Source organism: Myiozetetes cayanensis, unplaced genomic scaffold, assembly GCF_022539395.1.
Source record: "Myiozetetes cayanensis isolate MyiCay16 unplaced genomic scaffold, myiCay2020 scf5-8, whole genome shotgun sequence".
Taxonomy (NCBI): domain Eukaryota; kingdom Metazoa; phylum Chordata; class Aves; order Passeriformes; family Tyrannidae; genus Myiozetetes; species Myiozetetes cayanensis.
Window position 1 is genome coordinate 60,889,415 of NW_026087742.1, and position 22,060 is coordinate 60,911,474.

The window sequence follows — 22,060 nt, forward strand, 5'->3', positions numbered from 1 at the left end:
CTGGAGGTGCAGCTTGTGGTCAAGCCAAGCTGGGCTGGGGTTGCCAGCCCCCTGCCAGCCAGGGCTGCAGCGGTGATGCTTCGAAGTGCATTAAGCTCCCAAGGCAGTGCTCATCTCTCTCCACCTGCTGATGGGAAGGAATTTAGCACTGCGTGCAGTCTGGCTACCGAGAAAGGCAAGAGGAAAAAAACCCACAGGGATAGAAATAAAGGGTGATCAGTAATCATGCCTTTAATAGCTTGTAAATATTTTCTTTTTTTTTTAATTCCAGGCAACTAAGATGTATATTTGTTGTGTGTATCTGACATCTGAAAAAAAAATAAAATGAGTCCACAATCTGTTCCACTTCTTCCCTTTTCTAAAGCACAAAAATTAAAGTATCAGTCATCCCTGTACCACAGTTTAATGAAAGAAAAGGGCTTGTTCTGTTTTTACAATTCAGTGTCACCTTTTATCTGAAGCATTAGCTAGAGTTTTAGCTGGAGAACTGTCTTACAACAAATAGGAGAACTCAGAACTTAGGCTGTCCAGAAAAATTCAAGAAATTTCCACTCCCTGCTCTCAAACTCCACTTCCTAATAAAGCCTCAGAGTAACATTTTCCTGCTAGAAAACAAAAGACCCAAAAAACTCTTCCAACACACCTGGGAAACACTGTCTGTACCACAGAGCTTATTAAACTTAAAACATTAGCAGTGCAACAATTTCCCATTCTACAACTTTAATGCAGAACCTGAATTCATGTGAGGATGAGCAAGGACAGCAAACACCAGACTATAAGTAGCCTTTGGTGCCTGGGGTTGTTAAATGGCCTCCCACTCTTGATTTTCATATCTAGTAAATGCTCTGAGCTTTGAAAGCACCTGCAGGTTTGGGGACCTCAGCCCACTCAACGGTTCAGGCTGAGGTCTTTTCAGTGTCCCCTTGCTGAACTCGGCTCAACCCCACCTTGCTCAGACAGGACTGGAATTCAGACGGGAAGACACTGAGGACTCTCCTCTCTCACTGGTGCTGGGGCTCAGCACTCAGCACCATTCAGCCAAGCAGCTCTGGCCACGACCCAATATTCTCTGCTGGTGCTGGTTTCCATAGATGCAGGATCTTTACTGGCAATAGAGCACAGCCTTGATGGAGGGGGATTGCTCTTGCCTTCTTCCCACTGGGGGTTACATCAGGCACCAGATACCTGGGGCTGCTCCTTATCAGACTGTCTGGGAGCCGATGGGATTGGCCTGTGCTCTAACAAAAGATAGATCACATACAGGGAAATGGGAGCCAGGCAGAAACAGCTCACCTGGCTGATGTATCCATCCACTTCCCAGCACTAAATAGGAAACCTCTCATCTAGGGGAAAAAGAAAACTTAAAGATGAAAGAATACAAAATGAAGCAAAAACGTGACCTTTACTGCCTTTTCATCTCCTGCTGTTCTGACTAAAGGACTTGACCTATAAGTGCAGCTAACTCCAGAGACGAAGGTGCTCTTTCACAGTCGTGTGTGTGTGTGCAGCGCTAGAACCAAGCCACAATGACAGGTGTGAAGGAACAACGTCACAGCCCTCAGAAGACCTGCTCTGTGCACTCGCCAGCAGCTTGAGTTTGCTGATAAAGTTAAGCAAAGAGGTTCACTCTTCTTGAGCACAAATGAAAATCTGTCACACCAGCTTCTATTACAGAGAGATTCTAAACTGACATAAATAATTATAGTCTTGATTAAAAATAATATATTATTCTAGATTTTTGGTTTTTTAGTTCTCATGTAAAACCCCTATATTCTTGACATCTAGGAACAAAGACAAAATAAAAACCAGGCACTTGCTGTGCCTTCTCAAGCACTATTGTGGTGTTTAAGGGACACAGAGGAAGTTAACAACTGAGTTTAATGTCTACAGTGGAAAACAAGAGGAGTTCTTCATGCCGTCGGCTTTTTCAAGTCTCGGATTTGCTTAATCAGGTAGTTCTTCTCATCAGTGAATTGTTCGTCGTCAGTCCTCTCTTTCTGGAAATTGCTCAGAAACTCAATTAGCTTGGGTTGGTTTTTCAACAGGATCTCCACAATAGGCTGTGTTTTGTTTGGACTGGCCACAAAAACCTAACATGCAAACAAAATCAGGCACAGAGAGACAGTGGGGGGGTGGGGACAGAGAGAAGGAGAAAAGAACATCAGTCACAACATCCCCATAAGTTATTTTCTAACAAGTTAGCTGAAGGCTGGCAGCAGGTACTCTGCTGCTACACACCTTGTCCCATGGCAGACAGAGAGGAGTTCAAACATGTTGGTTCAACAGCAAATCAAAGCAAAGCTATGCCCATATGTGGCACTGCTTCCCTTTCATTTTGCTCTTGGTTGATAAAAACTTTTGATTGTAAACTCAGCTGTCCAAAGCAGGCTATCAATTCTCAGCCTCTTCCACCCACAAGACAAATACACAGAAATTAATTATCAGGAGGATGGAAAAGCTTTGTGTCAGGATTGATATCATTTCCATATTAAACCAGGCCTAAAATTAGACTTGCCAGCTTTGTTTTGGTTTGGAAAAGTATGTCAGAGGCCCCACTTCCCTCTGCCTAATCCATTCATGGGAGCGTGGAAACTTACAGCAGCAGGAGCAGGATGGTGTGCCCAGTACCTCCTCAGCCCTTGCTGAGCAGTGGAGGTCGGTGATGGAGGGAGGTGACCTGACACACAGATGCTCACCTGGCACAGCCAGCCCAGCACTGGGGGCTTCCTGGCCTTCTCCAATAGTAAGTTTTAAGGATAACCTACCCATGGTCTAATTTTTTTCCCCCATAATCCCTAAAGCTGCAGTTTTCCAGCTCTGAATATGATCCCTTACGCTGCAACACTGTTTCTTTAACTTTTCCGCCTGCGTTAAGTGCCGGCTGAGGATGGTAAATCTAAGGCTGATTGCAAGGACAGTGGTGCTGAGCTCCATTTTCAGGGACCTCAGGCTGCAGAGATGTGGGCTCTGCGGACATCAGCCAGGAGGGACAGATGGGGCGGGGGGCTTGCAGTGGGAACACACGTGCAGCAACCCCGGGAGCAGCTCCCACATCTGGCTCTCACCGAGGTTACCATGGCCGGTCAACAAAACACCGCCCGAGAGCTCGTGCAACGACAGAAATAACTTCAGTTGTTCTCTGCCCGATGAGAAGAAACTAAGGATGGACAGAACTGGAAAGCATCCAGTTTCCCTCCAAGCCTGTCCAAACCATAATGAAAACAAACATCTGCTGACAGCATAGAATGGCATGTTGTGTGTCCGAGAGCAGGGGCACCACTGCTGGCCCGGCCCTGGAGCTGGTGGCTCCAGACATGGGGGGCTCTTCCCCAGGTTCATTTATCTCCACCGAAGTCGTGCCCACATGAGAACCTGGGCCACGTCCAGCTGCACAGGGAGGAGCTGTGCTACGTGAGGAGGAACATGCACTCTGCTGGGGGCCTGCCTTACAGCCCTCTGCCCCCAGAAACAACACCTGGTACAGCCTGGGGCAGGGTTCACACTGGACCCACCGTTAGGCTTCAGACATTACAATAAGGGGATGTTCCACACCGCTTGTATCAAATGCCACACGAGCGGAATGTGTGGGAGGAGTGGGGCTCAGCACACATCGACAGTGCCACACAGTATTTCTGCCCAAACAGGAAGGTAAGAGTACTTTTTCATTCCATTAAGGTGAGGCAAAGCATCTACTCTTAAACCCTGGCATCCTGATGCTGTAACAGCCCTAACCTCTGCCTGTGCTTTTGTCTCCTCTGGATACCTCCTCCTCAGGCTGCTCCTAGGAGTCCCTTTAAGGTGCTCTGAAGAAAGAACTGTAACCTCTGCCATGCTGGGTGAATGCTTCCAGACCCCAAGTGTACTGCAAAGTTTTCCTTGGTCCAGTGGCCAGGCTGTGATCCCTGTGACAGCACAGTATCTACAGTTATTCACACAGGCCTCCACGTCACCCTTCTCTGATTACCCTGAGCTGTAATCCTAAATAATTCCTTTTTTTACTCCTACTTGCCACTTAAAACTTCTCAAGAGCAGCACCAACAGCCTCCACTCTCAAGGACCCCTTCAGAGCACCCACTCTGGAAAAACAGATACTTGGCTCACTTCATGTTCTCATCTGGAGCTGCCCTAGGACGCAGCTCCCCATGTGCTGACCTACAGCAGGTGACCACACTGATGGAAGCTGGATACTCCAGCATTCAAACTATGATAAGGTCATCAGGACAAGCTTCCTTTGAGAAAAGCAGGACGTAAGCCTACAGGCAGGGATGAGGAAAGTAACTGTTTACAGATCTTCATTAAAAGATTTTAATTTTGGAGTTCAGTTCCACTTTGATGACAAGGAGAAGAAAACTATCAAGTACACTGGCAGGACCCACGTGTTCAGAAATGATCTGATGATGATACCAATTGAAGACATTCTCAAAGGCCTGACCTTGAAGTGCTAAACATCTTCCTTCAATGAATATTAGGCCTCCCTAATATTTGTCTCCAAAGACAGGTAAAGGGTGACTCAAAATGAAGAAATCTAAATAATTCTTCCTGTAAAAGCTATCTGCTCTTCAAACAGAACTGGAAGGTTAGTGGTAAACCTAGTAAATAGCATTTCATATTGGTCCTACCACTGGTATTACCATAGCAAATAATTAAAGAACTTAGTTTAATAGAAGCTATCACATCCTGTTTATCTTCCTGCTTGAATATTTATAGATTATAATCTTCCCCTTGCAAAACTGGCAAACTGAACATTGAAACAAGGATCATCTCGACTGCCAGTCTTCCTCAGTGTCAGCAGGGACTCGTAAAGAGAGAATGTTCAAGGACTAGAAAATTCCTGAAATGTTATTCAATACTTTAGTTAAGCAAACAAAATCAGTTCTACCAGTATCAGCTGATCAGCTTCACACAGCCCAGGAGTAGGAGCACCACGAGACTTTACTTTAAAAAGAGTCCCCCTCATTCAGAACTCTGTATGGTCACAGAGGGGGAGGTCAATCCCTAAAATAGAAATCATTATTAACGCTTTCTGGAATATTACTACTGTGCTACTGTACTACTAATGAAGTTGAACCTAACCACAGAGAATTTTGTTTCACCTGTAGTTTTATTATGAAAGGGTGAGTGTTCTAGAGCACTAAATTCAGATAGCTGAGAGAGACAGAGACCCAAAATAAAGAGAGCACTCATATAAAAATTCCAACTCTAAATATAGCTGTTGGCACAGTTCTGTTTTGTGAATATTTGCAAAAGGCCTGGAATGAAAATCAACTCTGAAGCTTCAAAAATTGTCCAAAGTGGAATGGTTGCTATCTTCTCCATTAAAAGTCATACTGTATTCCTTCAAATAAACATCAAAATTACGTGATTAGAGACTTTGACCTTATTTCCTTACAATTAATAACCAGGCATTACCACCCTCTGGGACTACAGCAGAGCATAAGTGATTAAAGAGGTTGGATGCCCTGGACTGAGTATTTTAAGACTTACGCTGGGGCCATGCACAATCTTACTGTCAGGAACAGGCACACAGAAGTGCCTTACGGTTCATGCTGCTTATAGTTCAATGCTTCACATAATAATTCCTGCCCTTTAAGCTCTCCAGCTAAGAAACAGAGAGGACACATCCCCACAAATGTGGTTTCAGCGTCATACCAAGAGGAAACTGCTGGTACGGTCAAATTATGCGAGGCCATTTGCAGAGCAAGCTGCAGGAGGTACCTCGTAACGTGCTTGAAAGAGAATGGAAAAATGAAACTAAGGTCACAAAACACAGCGTACCCATTCTATTTTTAGATTTAAAGAGTAAAATGTATCTTGCTAAATGTCTGCTTAAGAATGAGAAAGTTGCATAATCCCAGTTCACTGCTACCGGGTGTTTTCCTCAAAATAATCTGATTGTTTATGTGAAAGCCAAGAGAGCTTGTTGTTAACTTTTATTTGTAAATATGTAAGGTCAAAGGAATACCTCCACTGCATTCACCTACATCTGAAAGATTCGGTTTCCCCTTCAAACAGGCAAACTCCAAGTAGGCTCCACTAATCAAACATATCACAAACTCATCACGGAAGCTGGGAAGTCCTCAGTATGTGTGTGTGTTCAAGACTGACACCTCTTCACTGCATCTTTCACTGTAGAGAAGAACCAGGGACTATTATAAGCCTACAACTCTAGGCAATCCCCTTGGATTATTTATGGAGGAGGAGGGAAGGGGTGAGGTGTGTTAGCCTTTCACAAGGATTAAACACTGGGTAATCCTCATGCATACATTGTCCGGAACATCCAGCTCTACAAAGGAGCTGCAGACTTTCAGGATGGTGCTGAAAGGTAAAAGCTCCATTTTGCTCAAGGAAAAGGAAGGGAAGGAGCTGGAGTTAGTAGGAAGATCAAGCATCTCCTCAATGGAGAATGGAAAGAGGCACTGCAAGTGGGCACTCTGTTTGTCTTCATTTTCCCACCCAAAACAACCAGGATGAATGAAATATTGTCAGAGCTTGGGGGTATTGGCTTGTTCAGCCACAAAATGTTCCTGCTAAGTAAGTTTGCACTAGAAGTACTCATCATTTTAATCTCTCTTACAGTTTTGAATCGTCAGTAATTAGAAATTGCCTCAGGGAGTAAGAGTCATAAGCCTTTTTTTGGGTCAGCTGGGGCATGGGAGTGTTGGAATCTGGATGCTTACAAAACAAACACTTTTTCATTTCTACTGTATCTAACTAGTGAAACAACTAAATCAGGTAATTTAACCCCAAATCTCTTGGCAGCTCAGACAGAGCAGCAAGTATCTACTTCTCAGCAGACCTTTGATTCCAAATCACTGTGGTTAGTCTACTGTAATTTCAGCCAAGACTGAACAGGCATTTTGCAAGCGTAACTTAAAAATGCAGGCACAGTTTAAAATTTATGAGATTAAAAGCTGAGGACAAGATTCCTCTCCCAGTTACATTAATATGGATTTATTATAGCTGACAAGAGACCCGGCTGAGGGACACAAACCCAGAAACAGAAGGCAGGAACACTGCACAACAGGGCACAAACAGTCTGTCTCTTAAATATTAAAGGATTTCCTTCAGCAGTTCTCATTGAGTTAGAACTCAATTTAAGAAGTGAAATCAGAGGGAAAAGATCTACTCTGACCCTCTCTACAAAGGTAATTCACAATGCGATTTTCTATGGCATACCCTGTAATGACCCTTGCCCCCTGGGAGAAGCTGAATGCTCCCATATCCAGAAAACCCAGATCCTCAGTGAGGAGGATCCTACAAGGGGAGCTCTGCTGCACCTCTACAGTTACTTTCGTGTGGTTACAAACGAGCAGGTGGTTACAAACTTCCAGCAGATCAGCTTCTGCTCTGAGCCTGCAGTTTCCCCACAAGGAGCACTGTGCGTGTGAGGCAGTGTGAGGAATGCCATGGCACTGCTGTAGTGCTGCTGATTGGTACCATTGGAAAAAATAACAACACCCCACTGAGCTGAGAATCTCAGGACAGAGCTTGGCCCTCCCTTTGAACTGAAGAGACACAATGTCACTGTTGCTCCCTCTTCGTTTTGCTGGGCGCTCCAAGGTCCGAGCATTATGTCCACCTGGCAGCAACTGCTGGTGGTCAAGCAAGGCTGAGCCTGCAATATCCCCACTCTAACTGGAAATGGGATGCAACAGACTGAAAAACGAAAGGAAGGGAGCAATAAGAAGGCAGAATGGGAGCGACAGCAATGCATGACATGGTTGCACACTGGAATCCTTTCAAGCTATTCGAGGTTCTTTTGAATGCCTCTTAAAATGAGTGAAATGAGCCATTCTCAAGGCACAGGTCATGCCTATCATTAATTCAGGAAGAGCAACTCATGTGTTTCATAAATAAAAATCTGGCATTTATTCACAGCACAGCTAAGAGAGTCCAATCCTCTGATACCTTCCCCTCATGGGCATCTCAAAGTCTGCAAGTGTTTGGAGCCTGGCTGCTTGCTTATCTTGGAGCCACATACCTCTTGATAAGGAGGACAAGTAGAAGTTACTCACAGGGGTTCAGTTGACTATGGGGGGAGTCAGCAAGGGAACAGCTTACCAAGCTGCTTATTTCAGGGATTTTTTTTTTTTTTAATCCTCCTTGAAGATTTTTTTTCTTTTAGGAAACTAAAAGCCTTTTTGGAGAAGCTGCACATTCTCTAAGCCTCCACACTGAAGATCTGAAAGTTTTTTTCCAAATCAGAAGTACAAAACTCAACCAGTCACCCTGAATTTCTGGAGGCTGATGTAACTTTTTTTGCAATCTTTTGGTGTGATCCGGAATCTTAGCCATCTTGGGGAGGGGTTATCCTCACAGCCTCAATATTTCTTTCTGAAAATCATTATTAACTCTGTTTATAGTTTGAAATTAATGTGTTCATTCCAAATTAAAGTTAGTTTTGCATAGTAACAATCCAATTCACCCTCTTTCCCAGAGCAGACAACTCTTTTGATGGGAATTTGTAAAATTCTCAGTTATGAACATTAATCATCATGAAAAAAACTACACTGGTTGGGTTTGATAATTGTTTAAGACTGCATTAATGATCACTGCAAAACAATGGAAGAATTAAACTCATTTCAAGCTTATATTTACTAAATCTTTTTAATAGCAAAATTTTAAAAGCAAATTGTCTTTGCACTGATGTGCAGCATCAGCACAATCTACTTTTAGTCTTAATGTAGAGTTTTTAGATTTTTTTTTTAATCTTTGCCCAGAATCACATGGTAAAATGACCTAAGAGTTGGGGGAAGGTCCCCTGGATACTACTTAGAAGGTGTGTATTTTGTTACTTGTAGTTCGTCACTACTTGACTGACTACCTTCAGCCCAAACCAAAATGCTGCTGCTCAAGATCTGACTTGAAGGAAGGCAAACAGAAACCAGAGGTTGAGTGGTAGAAAGATTTTCAATTATGACATTCTCAAAGGCTCACTGTAAACCCCGATCCCTTGCCTCAGTTTTCTGGGCTTTCTCTTGTCCACCTTGAAAGACACTTTTATGACTGCCACCTCTACAGCTCAAAGTGGCTCACCTTGAACACGTGGAATGCTTCAAACTGAATGTTGGGGCTTTTATCGCGCAGCAAGTTCATCATCAGCTTCAGATTTTCTGGTTTGCTAATGTACTTTGTCATGATGGCAAAGTTGTGTCGGTCCAGGAGCAGTTCACCCAGCAGCTACAGGCACAATTAGAAAAAAAACACTTTTTTTTTTCCAGTTCATCACATTATTTTTTAATGCAGAGAAAGCAGCAGCATATTTCAATGTTTCCTTAAGAGGTTTCAATGTCACTACCATTAAAAAAAAAAAAAGTAACTAGACTTGTTATCATGCAGTTGGTTACTTAATGCCCAGTAATGCTCATCTTCTAAACACTACAGAGAGGGATCCTGCATATGTGCTGGGTGTAACAGGAGCTGGTGTGAGCAGTTAGGACAGAAGCAAGTGCAGTGCAGCTGTCCCACAAAGACACCTTCATTTCATTCATGTGTTACATTAACACACCTATCTGGTTCCATCTGCAGGATGTGTCAGACTTGGGGCACCAAACAGAGAGTCTCAAGTTCATTTTAACCTATGTTCTGAACCAAAGTACAGACTTGAGGGCAGATGAAAAACAATAGGGCTGGTTCCAGAGAAATGGCCCAGTGCTTCACCAGACATCCAGAAAACAAAAGACACTGAGCTCCTGTGCATTTCAAGAAGAGCATCACAACCTTTAGTTCTTTTTTGTTAGAAAAACAGCTGCTCCATTGCAATACATACACCTTGATATTTCGCATAACCTAGAGTACAAATTGAGGAGGAAAGTGCTCAGAGCCTTTACCTTCAGAGATTGTCTCTTCGTCACGTAATTCTCAGAGTTAAGGAGTTTTTCATAATCTTCAAAGATCTAGAGTAACAAGAAAACACAAAGGCATCAGATTCATGTTCACCCTTCCTCCTCTTGGTCCTTGCCATGCCAGAGGAGCAGCAGAGGCCACAGCAGTGCCACCCTCTAATATTTCACTGCAATGCCAGACCTCTTTCCTTGGCTAGTTATCATGCAGTGAGTTAACGCCCAGGAACACTCTTCTTCCAAGTGCTGCAGAGGGGGATACCACATATGGACTGGATGTAACAGGGGCTGGCATGAGCCAACTAGGACAGAAGTAATCCAGAGCCTGTACAGCCTTCTCTTACAGAAGGGTGACGTGCTGCCGGGACACGTGAGTCCAGCATGTAACATCCACTCACTCATATCATGGTCATGACTGGGTGTGTGATTTAATACTGTACCCAAAATGGTGATGGTGCATCCCAAAAGCTCCTTTTGTGAGGTGCCACCTAGCCTGCTTTCAGCACCCTCACTCACTAAAGCCATTTGCCCAGTGAGGATCACCAGGAGCCGAGCATGTGCTGGCTTTTCCAGGCCTGGGCCAAGGGAATCTTGTCATCAAGAAGACTGAGAGAGAAGGCTGCAATATGTCCAAACCATCTACCAAACAAGTGAGAAAACCCAACACTGCTGTCTGAGAATCATAAGAAAAAAAAAAAAAAAGCTCACTCAGGTAATTAACACTTAAAAATTTAAAATGTTAAATAAATGTAAAATGGGGACTGTTGCAGTGCAGTGCTTCAGTGTTAAGAGAGAAGATTAGCAGAGACACTAATTTTACTCTAGTTAAGCAGCATTTGTGACTCAGCAATAATTAGCCTGCTCTTTATTTAACCTTCTTGGTAACTAGAATAAAAGAAATTTGCCTTTTCACTTTGGCAATGAAACAAAGAATAGCTCAGGTAACATGAGAATATAACCCATAGTAATATAATTCTATGATCTGTATCAGTCCAGTTTTAGTTGATTCCAATTGAATTTTTCTGACCCACAACTCTGTCCAAAACAGAGCCAAAAATCAAAGTGAAAAATGGCAGCTAACCAAAGGACTGATTGCCTTAGGATGGTAACAGGAATATTCAGACCTCAGTCCCTCATTTAGGCACATGTAATTTCCAATAATGCTAAAACTTCTTTCAGTAACTCTTCTTCTCTGTCCCAAAGTATTATAACTAACACCAGTATGGCCCTATAAGTGCTGGGATATCACAAAGCCATTTCAAACAGTGCACATGTTTTTGCCCATGATCTATCTACATATAAAGTTTCAGTTCCATCGACATATGAGGAAGTTCGATGCACACACAGAGGAATAAAACTTGATTTTAAAGTACGAGTTCTCCTGAAACCTTGGCATGTGTCCCTAGGTGTGTGAAGAGGGGTTACTAGAGGATTCTGCTCTAGTAAAAAGCAGTATTTAGTTCTGCAGTCATAGGTGGCTATTTTATGTCGAAACATGAAACCTCCTACTACTGAAAGCACGCTTTTTCCAGCTAAGCACGAACACAAAAATTTCTTTTAGCATTGATACTTACTGGATCGTAATTTTGTTCCAGAAATTCTGCCACCAACGATTTGTGTCGTGTTAAGAGGTCCTGGGGAAGAACAGAGAAAGGTTACCTGAGAGAGCATTCTCATCTGATGGTCCCTTGATTCTCAAATGTATTTCAGTACTTTCTACCAGAAGGCATTTACAACAGTTTCTACAGGCAACACTGCATTATGTGTTTAGTAGAACTTTCAGGAGAACTCATTTAATGCTAACAGAATCAATACAAAACTATTCTAATAACTCTTTCTTTTTATTCATGTTTCTCTCCTATGTTTTCTTATGTTCACTGGTCACAGTGCACAGCACTAATGCTAAACCAGGTTAGGGGAAAGGAAGAAAGTAAACTAACCCTTTATGGAGTGATGAGCTATGGTCTCCAAGCCAAAAGTGACCTACGTGCTACCTCATAGCTGGAAACTATGCTAAGCTGGATCAACTGCTATTGCTCATCTCCAAGAATACAACAAGGAAGACTCAAATTCAACTGCTGTATATAGTAACTAATACATTTTGTTATTTAATAATGAAAGCTAGTCACCAGTCTAAGTTAGACCTCCAGGCTCCCTCCCCCTCCGCTCACTCCCCGAGGAAGCAAACTCAGGTAGGTGGGATGAATCCCTTCTGCAGATCTTTTTCTTCCCAAGGTTGGCTTACTGACACCAAGCAGTAGCAGACCCTTCAGACAGATGGATGGGATGCCTCCCATGCTAAAAGGACAACTAATTCAAATTTAAATTAAAGGAACCTCTCCCACTGAATGGGGATGCTGGTGCTCAGCGACAGAACCTCTTTACTGGATGAATAGCTATGAAATGGAGTGGCCAGTGGGAAGCATTTAGGTATGGTGTTGATTTTATTGCTTCTTTTAAAACTGATCATAATAATGATCATAATAATAAATGCCTGATGAAGTTCATTCAGGTTGGCATTTTTTTGGCAGTTTCTGTCCTCTTTTTCATCATGTTTTCCTTGGTTTCCCTCCCCAGTCACAGACTGAAGCTGATGAGGAGCTCAAGCAGATGCATAAATTAAAAAATCCTTTACATAGTTTATTTTTACCATCAATTATAAGAGGAGAGCAGAGACCTACAAAACCCAGTGCATGTTTTTAGTACATTCCTTTATTTAGCAGGACTGCAATGACAGCAGTTTTAAAGGTTGAGTGAAACACATGTGATTCACAAGCTTTTATGCAGGACGCTTAGGAGGCAAGTACAGCATCCTTCAATAGGGGGCACAAATGGAATACAATCCAAAATGAGTTTTTCACAGAAAATGACAAGAAAGCCTGGAGCAGCAGTATTCAGTCAGCACTCTTTCCAGCTGCTGCTTGCACCCTCCACAGCCAACTTGTATCTGTAAACACAAGCGTTTTCCTCTGCATTTTTAACAGTGCTGTTTTCTCTCTGCAGTGCACCTGGCTGAATTTAATTAAGAACTACATCTCCAGATCATAAAAAATTTCAATACTTCCCTACTATAAATATCCTCAGACTTTAATGCACATTTAATTAAGCCCTCCTCTGGTGCACAGACCATCCGAGGCTTTCAGCTCTGAATCAGACACCTCAATGGCAACACTACCAACCCAACATGGGGGCAACAGAACCAAAAACATGAGTTCAGTAATCCAGCCAACAAGCAATCATAGCACTTATTTTTCTGGTATTAGAAATGAGGTAGCTTCAAATATCATGATTCGGTCATTTCCACATCACTTCTTGGTGTTCCAGCTGTTCAGAGTAACAGACAAATAGGAGATGGGTAGCTGGTTTATTTCCAGAACTGACCATGTATCAGGTGCTAAGAGGAAATTAAAAAAAAAAGAACAACACCTCAGTTTATACATTTGCCCCAAGCATTTTTATTGGCAGTTTCTGACCTATGTCTGAGGATGAACTACCCTTATACTCCTCTCTTTCCAGTGCATGTGAGGATGTAGAATTCTATTTTTAAATCCTGCTAAAAATACACTCAGTTCACAGGGGACAGAAGTACTTTCCACAGCTGTAGATCTGTGAACAGTCAATCCCCCTTTTTGGGGGAGGGTTGTAGTGCTCTGCAATCCTTGTCACAGCTTAACTGACCCTTGTCCCCATCCTGCTCCTGTTTGGGGTGAAGACTGTCCATCACCAACAACACACTCTGCTGTCATACTCAAAGCAGGACCCGGGGAAAAGATGCAAATCTCTCCTGTCGAGCTGCAAACTGAGTCCAGGAGCATTTTTTCTTACCTGAGACAAATATTCTCCTGCGCATAGGGTAAAATGCCACAAAGAGTAGACTTATATATCTCAGTTATGTTGCATTTTTATAGAGCCCTACACTGTACCATTACTTGTCTGTGCCCCTAGCTAGTTTGACTTTTGTAACATTTACCTAATGGACACCACAACATTGAATCTTAAAATAAGGGGAAGATGCTGCTGTTGATTAGCTGGTGGTTTGAATCGGTAATCCTGCTCATGTCATTACTGAAGAATGCAAAAAAGACAGGTTTCAGGATACGTGTAATGACTGAGCTGAACTCTAACAATCCTTACAGTTATTCCAAAGTCTATCTAATCATGTTTCTAATTAGCTTTACAAAGAAGGAATAAACAATGTGTTTCTATGACAGTAAGGAGCTCAATGATAGAAGAAAAAAGCAGTTACATCTATATTTAGAAGAGTATTTAACTAAAAAGAATTTTCCCCAGCTTTCTTAAATTGTTTTTCGGAAATAAATTAATCTTCCCTGTACCTTAAGCCCACGGCACCAAATTTTGCTCAAAGACTATACTAGTCCCTTAGGGAATGAGGATGGTCACATACAAACTCCAAGAAATTTGGCAGGCTTCACCCAACTTCGTTTTTAATACAAAACAGACTCTATACAGAGACTACGCAGTGCTTCCACCTACTCAGTTTTTGCCAGTACGGTCCTTACACTGAACCATGGGTTACAAAAGTAAGACTATGAGTACATTGTGAAACAATCAGCAGACATAGCATTAATCTAGGCCTGACTGCTGAACTCAGAAGGGACAGCAAAAATTACAAGGATTTCAAAAGTTACTTTTAAAGGATGCCTTCTGTTGTGGTTGTGGTCACGATGGGCAGTGGTTTTGTCTCCAGAGGAAGGTAGGGAGAGAAAAAGGTTATGTGCTTTACAGGAACTGTATGTAAAGTATTATCAATTTGAGTTTCAAACGTTTGCATGAAAGACCTTGGGTTATCAAGATGAAGAACGTTAATTAAATATGGGTTTATGTTTCTCTAAAGGTTCTTTGCAGACTTGATCACTGTTGTGAATCCTGTTACAATCAGACCAAGAATTAATTACATCCTTTACTGAACGATAAAAAAGCCACCCAGTTCAAAGCAACACAACACTCAGTGATGACTACTGATGAAGTACCATTTTTAACACAACATTATGGTGCAGGTATTGAATAATTTACCTTGAATGTAGCAAAGGCATCAGAAGCAATATCAAATGTTGACATTTCCACATATTTAAAAAAGTCTCGGAACTGTTCTGAAAAGAGTATGATTTTGGCCAAGGGTTCATGTCGGATACACTCTCTCAGCATAATTCCACAACGTAAGGCAATATTTGGGGATTCATATCTGAAGAATGAAAAGAAACAGAAAATATCAAAACACAGAAGAACAAAGATAAACAGGCACTTTTCTCGCAACAGGGAACTTCCTAGCATAAAGAACACACGTGCCAGAGGGCACACAACACACAGAGGGCAGCTCCCAGCCACAGCACCGTACCCAGCTTCAGGACCTCAGCCCAAAGCCAAGGAGCAGATGGCTGACACAATTTTTCATCACAAACCTCTCACTTCCCAAGCCAAAATATATTTTGGTGTAAATTTGTTTTATACCTCCTCTCCGCAGAAAGACTGTGAGGAGCGTGTGATGTTTCAACAGAGCCTTCCTTCACCCTTTCAGATTTATGAAAAAGCAAAGCCCATACAATATAACAATCTCCCTTTTCAGATTTAACTCTGAGCTCCCCATCTTATCCAAGAAAAATGTAACACCTCATGGCCATCCATCACCTCCCACTGCTCTTCTGGAGGACATTCCTCTAGAGCATTAATGAGGAAGGTAAGAAGAGTCTATCAAGGCAGTCTACACAGGAGGAATTCTTCTCAATCCCTCCTCTGCAGAGGCTGTGATTTTGTTCAGGACACTACACAAGTGCCTCAATTTATAACCCTGTTACGGCACAGGCACTGCAAAAGCCAGGAGCCAGCACACATCTCCATCTTGGGAGAGGAAGGGAGGGGGAGGCAATTCATACCATCTTTTGTTTTTATAAAGTCTTGATTTCTTTAAAGTTGAAATTAATCTGAAACAAAACTGTTAGAAACTCATTAAAAAAAAAAAAAAAAGGAAGGATTAAATCCAACAGTCAAGAAAGACTTAAAATTAACTTCTTCCAGCAATCTTTGGTCATGTGAAACTGGTGAAGTCCAGGGGGACAGAAAGCATGCTCCATTTCATTAAACTGGTTATACTATATCAGAACTGTGTATTATCACCCAGAGCTTATCAGCATCATTTTTCCTTTGCACAATTAATTCCTGTCACTAGGCCAAAGAAATTTAAAAAAAAAGGAAGAAAAACACAAATTGCCATCTGTGCTGTGAGTGAGTGGGCCCTCAAATTTACCACCAGTTTGCAATTTAAAAGAATGGTAGTGTTTTCCAAGCATACCAGAGCTGCATACTTCAACCTGCTATCAACAATAGTTGGCTTAATGAAGAATGACTCGCTATTCAAAACAGGCAAATGAAACTTCCCACCCTCAAGGAAATGCAGGCACTCAAGCCCCTATTTGTTTTGATTTTGGGACATTTGCAAACTTGAATTTATAACTCTTTAGACAATGGAAATTCACTGATGTTTCCCATTGAGGCATCAACTCCATTAACAGGAATACTAATTTTCAAGGAAAAAGAGGTAGAGCTGCTCCTAGGAGTGCAGCCAGGAAAATATTTAGTAGTTGGCTAATGAATATTTTGGTTGGAATAAAAGCAAATTACATTGTTTCCAACACAATAACTTTTAAAAACATTAAGTATCAACAGAATCACTCTTAGTCAAATGCTCCATTATCTGGAAGTGGGTTACAGACCTTTGGCTGTTCACATAAGCAAGGAAAGTTGGGTTTGGCTCCTGAAATATGCCTGGAAGAAGTTTACAGGCTGCCCAGTCATAACTAGCATGTTCTCTGCACCCACACTTACATGCAAAGCCACTAGGAATGAACGACAGAAATGTTTTTCAAAATCACTTCTAATGAGCAATTAGTGCTCTGTGTTGATGTTTTTCCACAGCAGGAAAAAAAAAAAAAATTGAGTTCTTCTCTGTTTGGATAAACTTACAACCTAAAGAAACCCTCACTCAGTGACTACTGGGGGCAACTAGAAAATGAAACAATGGACTTGAAATATTTCAAAACAGTCGTTGTGGAAGTTGAAAGAGGCAAGACAGAGCAGAGATGGATCTCAGTGTAAAGGGAATCATTCTTGCACGGTTAGTGCAGAAGACAGTACAAGATGAGAAGTTCAAACAGCAGATTAGGAAGGCATCAAGCCTGGGAGACACCAGGTCTTAACAAACAGGTATATTCTGATCTGCTTTGACATTAACTTGTACAGCCTGGATAATCCAGTATATCCAAGGATAAACTCAAAGGGAATTCTGAAACCTCAGCCAATATACCATTAAAGCTTTAACTGCACTGTGATATGAAGAGGTCATCACAACACACATTGGAGCAGTGTCTAGGTTAGAGACAGCATGTGGCTTGATATATATATATATATTCACAAAGAGGCTCGTGAATTTGTTACCTGAGAGAAAGAATGCAAGTGCCATAAACCAAGTTCTCAGAATCACTGTACTAGAGGGAAACTATTCTAAGTTACAAGGGACCAGAGTTATTTCTAGGCTAATGCAATATGCAAGTGCCAGAGAAAAAAAAATGGCCCAAATACTTCTGGTTCTCTACATGCACCAGACATTCTACTCATTTGAAATCCTGCTCACAAACAAAGCCTGCACACGCAGAAAATAAAATACTATTAAACCGAGTCCTCATGCAGCAGGAAGGTCAAATAACCTACCAAAATGAAAGAAAGTTTAAAAAAAAAAAAAAAAAAAAAAAAGAAAAGTAGGGAACTATGTGCTGTATGTTTTCTGAAGCCAAGAAGCTGGAAGGAAGCAAGCAACAAGTAAAATGAAGCCTGAAAGGTAAGAACAGTTATCTAAAGCTGGCAGTGCCACTGGAGTATTGGGCAGGAAATACTGGGTGGGAGCTCTGATTCAGGATCCTTCCTGCATTAAGGCACAAAAATGCAACCTTTTGCTGTTGGGAACTGTCATGGGGCAGAGGAAGCTTTGAATCCAACAGAAGTAAAACTATGAGAAGCCTTCACAATAGTCCTGGGCCATTTCTTCTACAGTCATGATAATGACAGGGTTTTGTTTTTTTTTTTCTCTCCAGGTAAAGTCGTGACATCATGTAACAAAAACAGAATGGTACAAGTCAGCCAAATCCACTTTCCTTTAAGCAGATTCTGATTTCCTATATTTCATTTAACATTAGATAAATATATATTTACCTAATTAGATAAATATATTTTATCCAATACAAATAACATAATGAATTTAGCATTAAATAAGTATGAAAACATGTCCTCAAGTTACATTTTCAAGTGGTAGTGTCTGACACAAAGTGTGTGTTTCCCGGTTCCCATTGCACACAAGCACTGCACACTTGTGGCCATGCAGCAGGTTGTGTGTTCAGGGCCCTGCCCTTGCTGCAGGCACATATTTTAAGAATCATTTTAAGACAGTCCCAGCAGCAGGACACAGGCAGGTGAAGCATCACCATGTTTGACATCACTATGTTGTTCTGCAGTAGCTGCTCAGGCACCACTGTCAGGGCCGGACAGGACTGACTTCTGGACTTCTGCTGATGAATTCAACAGCACTTTCTAACCAGAAACTCCAGAAATGGCAGTTCTGATACAGTGCAGAGCTGCAGAGAGCTATCAGAAGTCACCAACAAGAAGCCTGAGGACCAAACTAACACAGACATGCTGCTGCATGCAGCAGGGATCTGTAAAAAAGCACCTAAGTGATGCCTTTTAAATACATTCCCTGGGACAGATCACTTGCAGTAAAATGTCCATCAGCAGCACAAATGCATAACTAAAAACTTTACTATCACATTAATGTTGTTGGTTGTTACAGATGCCAAAGATAATCTGGGACATGATCCAAAAATATTTTTTATCTTTAAATAAAGCTCAGACATATGGTAGTAATACATGAACAATATGCAAAACCAAAATGAGTGAAAAACTGAAAATGCAAAAAGAGAGAAAAGGGAAGAAAATTATTGAATCTGTACATGAAATTGAAGTTCTAACAATGATGGAGAGAATTATCATTACTGTCCCAAAAAACTACTTTGAGGTTTATATAAATGGTGAATTTTAATAAACAAATGAAACCAAAATCCATTTTAATTACCTTACTGGTTTCTTGTCTGAGCAAGTCGGCATTTAGTAACACAAAACAAGTCAAGAGTTTCAAAGCCAAAGCTAAATCACAACAAATCACTACACTTGTAAGACCAAGACTCAGCTCAGCCCAGACACCTGCCCAGGCTCCCACCACTCTGCCCTGCCAGGAAGGCAGCAACCAAGAGCTTTGCCACCATGCTCAGCCACAAGCTCACCATTCTTGAGATGCATGGCACTGACTAGTTCTCTCAGTTACTTTTCTCTCACTCAGCTGTGCTGGAATGTGGCCTCTTCCAAAGGAAATACATTTTAGAGGACTGCTGCGATTATCCTTCTCCTGGCTGTGGTCTGCCCCTGCGAGGGGGGAGAGGCTGGCTGCAGGGAATTTTACCCTTGGGACTGCAGCCTTGCCATGCACAAACCTTAGCTGGTGCTTAAGTATTTTCCTGGCTATGAAGTAAATGGTAAAAATGGAAATCCTCAACCTCAAGAGCAAGAAAGACACTTTAAAAAAAAAAAATCATTCTCTTAAGAACCATTAGTTTAAAAGGTTTCGAATGGCTGCTATCAGTGTGACCATATAGCTACTATGAGAGCTCATATTGTTTCAGATTAAGCAGCTAATAAATGCACTTATTTCCACATCAGTTATTTAATCCAAATGACATATATTCTCTTTTCCTTAGGGAAAAATAAACAAAATCCCAAAGTCAAAAGAAAATTCAGCAGACAACAGTAGACTTTAAGAGCTGGAAAAGCAAAGCTGGTCACTGAACAAAAGGTGCTTTTAGTCAAAAGTAAAGGGGACAAAAAACTCATGTGTTTTAGGCCAACATTTGTACACTCCTGAATATAACTACAGCTGATGTCCTCTCCATACAGGAGCCTACTTCCTCTCCTTTGCCAACTTATCTTGGGAACCACCAGGTTACAGCTGTGCACTGAGTCCCTAAGGTTAAAAGACCAAAGAAAAAAAATGTAATGCTGAAAGTTGTGGAGTTAATTACAGAATTAATTAACAACTTAAATTGAAGTTCGCTTGTGGTCACAAGTATTGTGTGAGAAGTCTGTCCCAGAGGCACAACTACTCTTTTAATGCATTTTTGCTTCTCTCTGTTTTACCACACAGTGGTCCAGTCTGACTCGAGTTATTTACAGACACCACTGCTGGTCACTCCTGCAATGCAAAAAAAGTCTAAATGAAACTCAGCATTTGTCAACAATGCTACACAAGAGTTTAGGGCAAGAACTGAAGTACACATCACATGGGGAGCAGTCAAAAACAATCAGCACATAATTATTTCAACATGAAGTTTGGTGAAGAAATAACGGTCAAATAAAATAATCCAGTCAATAAAAAGCATACAGTTACATAGAAAGTCAATATGAAAGAAACAACAACAACAACAAAAAGTCTAGAACAAGACCTGAAAATCGTTTTCTTTTTTTTTTTTTTCAATTAAAAGTGAGAAAGTAGATCAACTGCAATGCCAGCATGTTCCAAGCAATGCTCTTAAATGGAAACAAAATTAAAGCACCTACCCTTTTAGAAGCATGAATAGGATGTGCGGATGGGCACTAATGTATTCCACAGTAGGGCTGCGTGTGCCAATCTGTCTTCTCAAGATGTTGTTAAATATCTGGGAAACGTCCTTTTTGCCCTGTTAAAAAAGCAAAATGTGTCTTCGCTTACAAAAACATGAACAAATGACCATTTACTATAATATCTACTTAAAGTAGAAATGAAGTTGAAAACAGAATAAGTTAGTTTGGGGTATTTGGGGCTCTTCACAGTCTCACCACCTCATATTTGTTGTTTCTTCAATGCCACATGAAGGCTTCCTTTGTCACAGGGCTTTGAAGACAGTGATCACCCCACTCCCATTTACATCTTTCTTTTCCTAAATGAGGATATGCATTCTTCTTATTCTGTAAAGCAAGTCCCTGGCTATTTTAAATAGCAACACTGAAACACCATAAAAGCAGGCCACTACCCTGAGTCAAACATGCTTTTGCAGTGTGTACTGTTGCTCCTGTAGCCTCCAAATTTAAGCTGTCAAGTTAGTACTAATACACCGCCTCACTGGCTAGACCTACGAGGCTAAAACTTTGCATTAGTTAAATGCAAACAACGCCAAGTGTGATTGCATTTCTGAAAATCAGGGTTAAATTTAAACTGCAATCACTATTACACCATGAAAAATTAAATAATTACTACCAATAAAATGGCTCCCTCATATACATGCCTCTGCTTTAGTCACAACTAAGATCTTTCACTTTGTCCTGATTTCCTCCTGTATACACATATTTATATAATCACATTTTGTCTTCAAATGCCTCCCTGTGCAAACAGCTTTTCAGAAGGTCTTTCCAAATTATGTTCTATTAAGCCATAAGGTTTGCCAATACATCTTGCATTAGAAATCCTCTTCCTCCCGCACCACTTTCCCCCCTGGCCACAGCAGACAAATTGATGAGTGAAATTAAGGGAAGGGGGAGACAGACTGCTGCACTAATGACCAGTAACCAAGGCACTGAGTCAACAGCGGGTCACTATGCACAGGGCAAGATAAAGCAAAAGGTTACTTGTAATCTGCACATGCTCATTGATCTGTCTTGGGAGGACAAACATTCCTTGGCAGAGAACTTATTGAACGTTCGAAGCCAAGGAGCAGATAGTTTCACACAGAGGAGAATTCCCTGGTTTCACCTCTACAAATAAATCACTGCTGAGAAACACAAAATATTCTGCTTTTCCAGCCCATCTGGTTTGGAGACTCAGAGATTTGGGGACTCGGGGAATTAAACAAGAGAATCAAATCAGAGCAGGCCAGGCCATCTGCCTTTATCTGCATCACTTGGACATCCTTTCAATTAGGCTAATTCTGCATAAAGTCATCCCATTCTTCCCCATCTTTAAAACACTCTTATCGTATGCCTGGAATTCTGTGATCCCCAGTGGCTTCAGCAGGTACTCCAAGCTGAAACCAATCCAGACAGGGAAGGGCTGTTGAAAGGGTGAGGTAAAGATGGCCAAAAATGAAGTGATCCTCTCTGATATGCCAAATTTTATATTAGTTGCTTAATAT

The 22,060-nt window shown here is 41.5% G+C and overlaps 1 protein-coding gene across 3 annotated transcripts in view; it reads right to left on the reverse strand.

Annotated features, from left to right (window-relative positions):
• Positions 1–206: 206 nt before the first annotated feature.
• Positions 207–22,060, reverse strand: part of CAB39L (calcium binding protein 39 like) — a 61,204-nt gene continuing 39,350 nt past the window's right edge. For all 3 annotated transcript variants that reach the window (XM_050332634.1, XM_050332635.1, XM_050332633.1), the window contains 6 exons: positions 20,514–20,632; positions 14,877–15,045; positions 11,417–11,476; positions 9,831–9,896; positions 9,037–9,180; positions 207–2,090 (listed from right to left, as the gene is read on the reverse strand). In XM_050332634.1, coding sequence (XP_050188591.1) covers positions 1,911–2,090; positions 9,037–9,180; positions 9,831–9,896; positions 11,417–11,476; positions 14,877–15,045; positions 20,514–20,632 — 738 coding nt within the window. In that variant the 3' untranslated portion in view covers positions 207–1,910. The remainder of the gene's footprint in view (positions 2,091–9,036; positions 9,181–9,830; positions 9,897–11,416; positions 11,477–14,876; positions 15,046–20,513; positions 20,633–22,060) is intronic.